The 3,964-nt window shown below is 50.6% G+C and overlaps 1 protein-coding gene across 1 annotated transcript in view; it reads right to left on the reverse strand.

Moving 5' to 3' along the window:
- Positions 1-374: 374 nt before the first annotated feature.
- Positions 375-3,964, reverse strand: part of LOC143282270 (uncharacterized) — a 64,897-nt gene continuing 61,307 nt past the window's right edge. Inside the window, exon 32 of the mRNA XM_076587870.1 lies at positions 375-3,549. Within this exon, the coding sequence (XP_076443985.1) occupies positions 1,904-3,549 (1,646 nt within the window). The 3' untranslated portion in view covers positions 375-1,903. The remainder of the gene's footprint in view (positions 3,550-3,964) is intronic.

Raw genomic sequence — 3,964 nt, forward strand, 5'->3', positions numbered from 1 at the left:
GCATCTCTGACATGAGTTCAAACGGGAATGTTGACGTTTTTTGTTGTTGTTGTTGTTGTTTTACTTTTGACATTCATAATCAATTGTTTCTCTTGTTTAACTAACGACGTATCTCTTACGAGGTCCATTGATTATTTTTCTTCAATCGTACTTAATTTACACTTGAAACGTTCATCTCTGATTCCACCCTCATTCTGCTCATTTCCTCCAACTCACCACTCAACCCACCCACCCTCCTACCTTTTAAACGATAACATTCATATCAATACTTAACGAAATGTCTACAATTACAAGTATGTGCGACAGGACATGAAGCATAAAAATTCCACTCCAATTCGAATAGTTGACTATCCCCGCTTTGTCCTTTTAAAATGAGGGCCAGTTTTGTCAACACATGACACAACGGAATGCCCTGTGACGCTCTCATACTGTTCCCGTGTGGGTGCTGTACCACAGGGGATTATCACCCACTAATCTAAATTTAGGTGGACAGCGCATGCCTTCTTTGAGCCCCTTTGCTAACTGAAGCCAGCGGAAATGCTCAATCAGACATTTTGCCACTCGTGTCAGTGCAGCGCGAAGCGGTAACTTCATATATGTAGTGGTGCGCTCAGCTGGCTACGATGACTGCTTCACGGCAAGCTTTCACTTGCTCGCGGAGTTAGTTATGCTGACATTTCTGTGTGTGCCTCCACAGCAAGTTTGCGCTACGTGTCACTGCACTGTTTTCCTGAAATAACTTTGGTAAATAAGCCATTGTCAGATATCAATCAAGACACAACATTTGGCATGTCGTGGGGGCAAGCATAACAGGATTTCATCGAAGGTACACAGTTACAATTTAGAAACTACCACCAGTTAGCAGACGACTTCTCAACTGACTGACAGCCGGATACGAGTCTCAATATGGCGTCCAGTTGGCTTCAGCTTTTCTAGCCAATGAGCTATCCATGTATTTTTAGATATGTGATCATTACCACACAAACGGACTGTATATGATGAACACTTTAAGATAATCACCATGAAAAGATTTAATCCACGCACCAATTCTGTGCTGTCGTCTTTTCAGATGTGATGCTTTTATCAGTAGAAGAGAAGAGCTGGCAGAAAACAATCACACTGGTACCCACGCACGCACGTATGCGCGAAGCCTCGTCGGCGTGAAGGTTGTCTCTGTTACACAGACTGTGCATGAATTAACATTATTGTACTTCTACCGTAACATACACCCCAACTATCTGAAAGACTTTTGGGTAATTACAAACACGACGTGTTCGTCAGACCCCCAGTTTATTACAGATCTGATTTTTGCTCTGAGCTTTTTCTCTGTCGTCTGTGGTAATGGTGGGAGTCTTTGTATTACCTAAATCCCACTTGAGGCAGACTTTTGTAATGGCAGACACCTGATGGTGCTCAATTTCGGTGTTTATATTACTTAGATCCTACTTGAGGCAGTCTTGTAATGATAGACACCTGAAGGTGCTCTGTGTAGGTGTTTGTATTACTTAAATCCCACGTGACAGGTTCTTATATTGACGGACACCTCAAGGTGCTCTATATAAGTGTTTGCATTACTTGCACTTGATGCAGTCTTATAATGATAAACATCTCAAGATGCTCTGTATAGGTGTTTGTATTATTTAAATCCCACTTTGGGCAGGGTCTTATAATGACAGACACCTGAAGATGCCCTACATAGGTGTTTGTATTACTTAAATCGTATGAGACAGACTCTTATAACGACAGACACCTCAATGTGCACTATACAGGTGTTTCTATTACTTAAATCCTACTTCTGGCAGACTCTAATAAAGACAGACACCTGAAGATGCTACTACAGACATGTCCATCTGTGGCAGTTCACGATACCGCTGCTGGTCAGGGAACACAAGGTGACGCTTCACTAGTGACGATACGCAGGCGGCGCTCCTCTCAGCGTGTTCATGTAGAGATGCTGCCGTCTGCTGTACTGCTGGAATTCGCGGGATCTCGTGCTCCCGTCCGCCATGTACCTCCAGGGCGGGAACCTCCTGCCGCTAACGTGTCGCTTCTGAAAGTGTCGCTTGACGGTCTGCACGCGCCGTGTCACCAGCTGGTTCAGCGGGGCCGCCTCCTCCTCCTCCTCCTCCTCGGTGTCTGGGTAGTCCGGGATTTCGTCGATGTCGGACAGGGTATGGCGGGAGGAGGATGGGGTGTGTGGGTCTGAAATAGAGGAAGGGGCGGTGGGAGACTCGTTCACGCTGTCGTCGTCGTCGTCGCTACAGGGAGCGTTGTCGAGGATGTCTGTGTCGGAGCTGGTGGTGAGCTTGTGCAGCTCGCTGATGGCGTCCTCGGCCTCCGCCTCCTGCCGCTCCTTGCTGAGGCTGGTGAAGGCCACCAGGTGCAGAAGGGTGCCCCAGCGGTGGCCCAGCATCCCAAGGAACTGGGTCAGCAGCAGGAGGCTGAAGACGCCCAGGGACACCGTGCTGACCGGCTCGTACTTGCCGGCGATGTAGAAGGTGTCCTTCAGCTTGTGCGTCTGCACCTTGAGCTGCAGCAGGCACAGCGTGAACATCAGGTTCAGCAGCATGTAGGCGAACACAACGTTGTTCCGGTGCCGGAGGAGGTCGGCGGCGATCTTGTCCTTGTGCTCCTTGTCGTCGTTGAGGGGCAGCAGGAACTCCCGGATCAGGAACTGCCAGAAGTCGGACTCGTCCCGGCTCACTTCTCCCGTCCTGGAGCCGGGGAGGTCCAGGTGGCGGACCCAGTAGGCCCGGTCAGGCTCCACGCGTGGGACTGGTTCAGGCTTTGGGGCGACTGGTTTTGGCGGCGTTAGCGGCGGTGTTGGTGTCTTTTCTGGGGTACACAGCTCTTCGTTCGGTATCAAACGAGGCGTCTGACGATGGAGACACCCCTCACTGCTGCTCCGCGCGTCCTCGTGACTTTCCCGACCTTGCTGACCTTCTTCCTGCCTGACCCCCACCATGTGCACGGCGAAGGACCTCAGGTCCCGGACTACGGCAGGCAGCCCCAGCTTCTCAAACAGCCGGTACAGCTTTCCCTTCCGCCGCAACAACGGCGGCACCTTCTCTTCATCCTCCTGGGCAGAGGAGGAGGTTGAGGAGGAGGAAGAGTCCGCCTTATCGGGGCCGCCTTCCCTGGTGCCCCAGGACACGACGTGCAGGTTGCAGAGGAAGAAGACGGTGAGGAAGACGAAGGTGGAAGGAACGGTCAGGAAGTAGAGCAGCCCGTGGAAGAGGCAGAAGAGCTCGTTGGGGTGCAGCAGCCCTGCCACAGCGAACAGCGCCAGCAGCACGGCCAGGAACAGCACGTCCGGGGAGGTGATCTCGGAGGCGGAGACGTTGATGATGGTGCCCACGGTCACCAGCAGCATCACCACGGCGTACACGGCTGACAGGAAGGCGGCCGCGCGGATCTGGGTGTCGGTGGAGGCCCGCAGGCACAGCAGCACGAAGAGCGACACGGGCAGCACGGACAGCACGTAGGACTCCCATAGCCCCGTGTCCAGCACCGCGTGGTACGACTCGGCGATCATGTACACCACCAGACCTGCGCCGCACATATTGTGTTTGTATTTGTGTTTGTATTTCTCTTTTTTGTCACAACAGATTTCTCTGAGTGAATTTCGGGCTGCTCTCCCCAAGGAGAGCGAGTTGCTTCACTGAGAGCGCCACCCTTTTTGACTCACTTGTGTAAACAAAGTGAGTCTATGTTTTAACCCGGTGTTCGGTTGTCTGTGTGTGTGTCTGGGTGTGTGTGTGTGTCTGTGTGTCCGTGGTAAACTTTAACATTGACATTTTCTCTGCAAATACTTTGTCAGTTGACACCAAATTAGGCATAAAAATAGGAAAAATTCAGTTCTTTCCAGTCATCTTGTTTAAAACAATATTGCACCTCTGGGATGGGCGCAAAAAAAAAGAAGCCTAATTATATGCAAACTGAATTTACTGTTATATTTATATTT

The sequence above is a fragment of the Babylonia areolata genome, chromosome 5 (assembly GCF_041734735.1).
Source record: "Babylonia areolata isolate BAREFJ2019XMU chromosome 5, ASM4173473v1, whole genome shotgun sequence".
Lineage (NCBI taxonomy): Eukaryota > Metazoa > Mollusca > Gastropoda > Neogastropoda > Buccinidae > Babylonia > Babylonia areolata.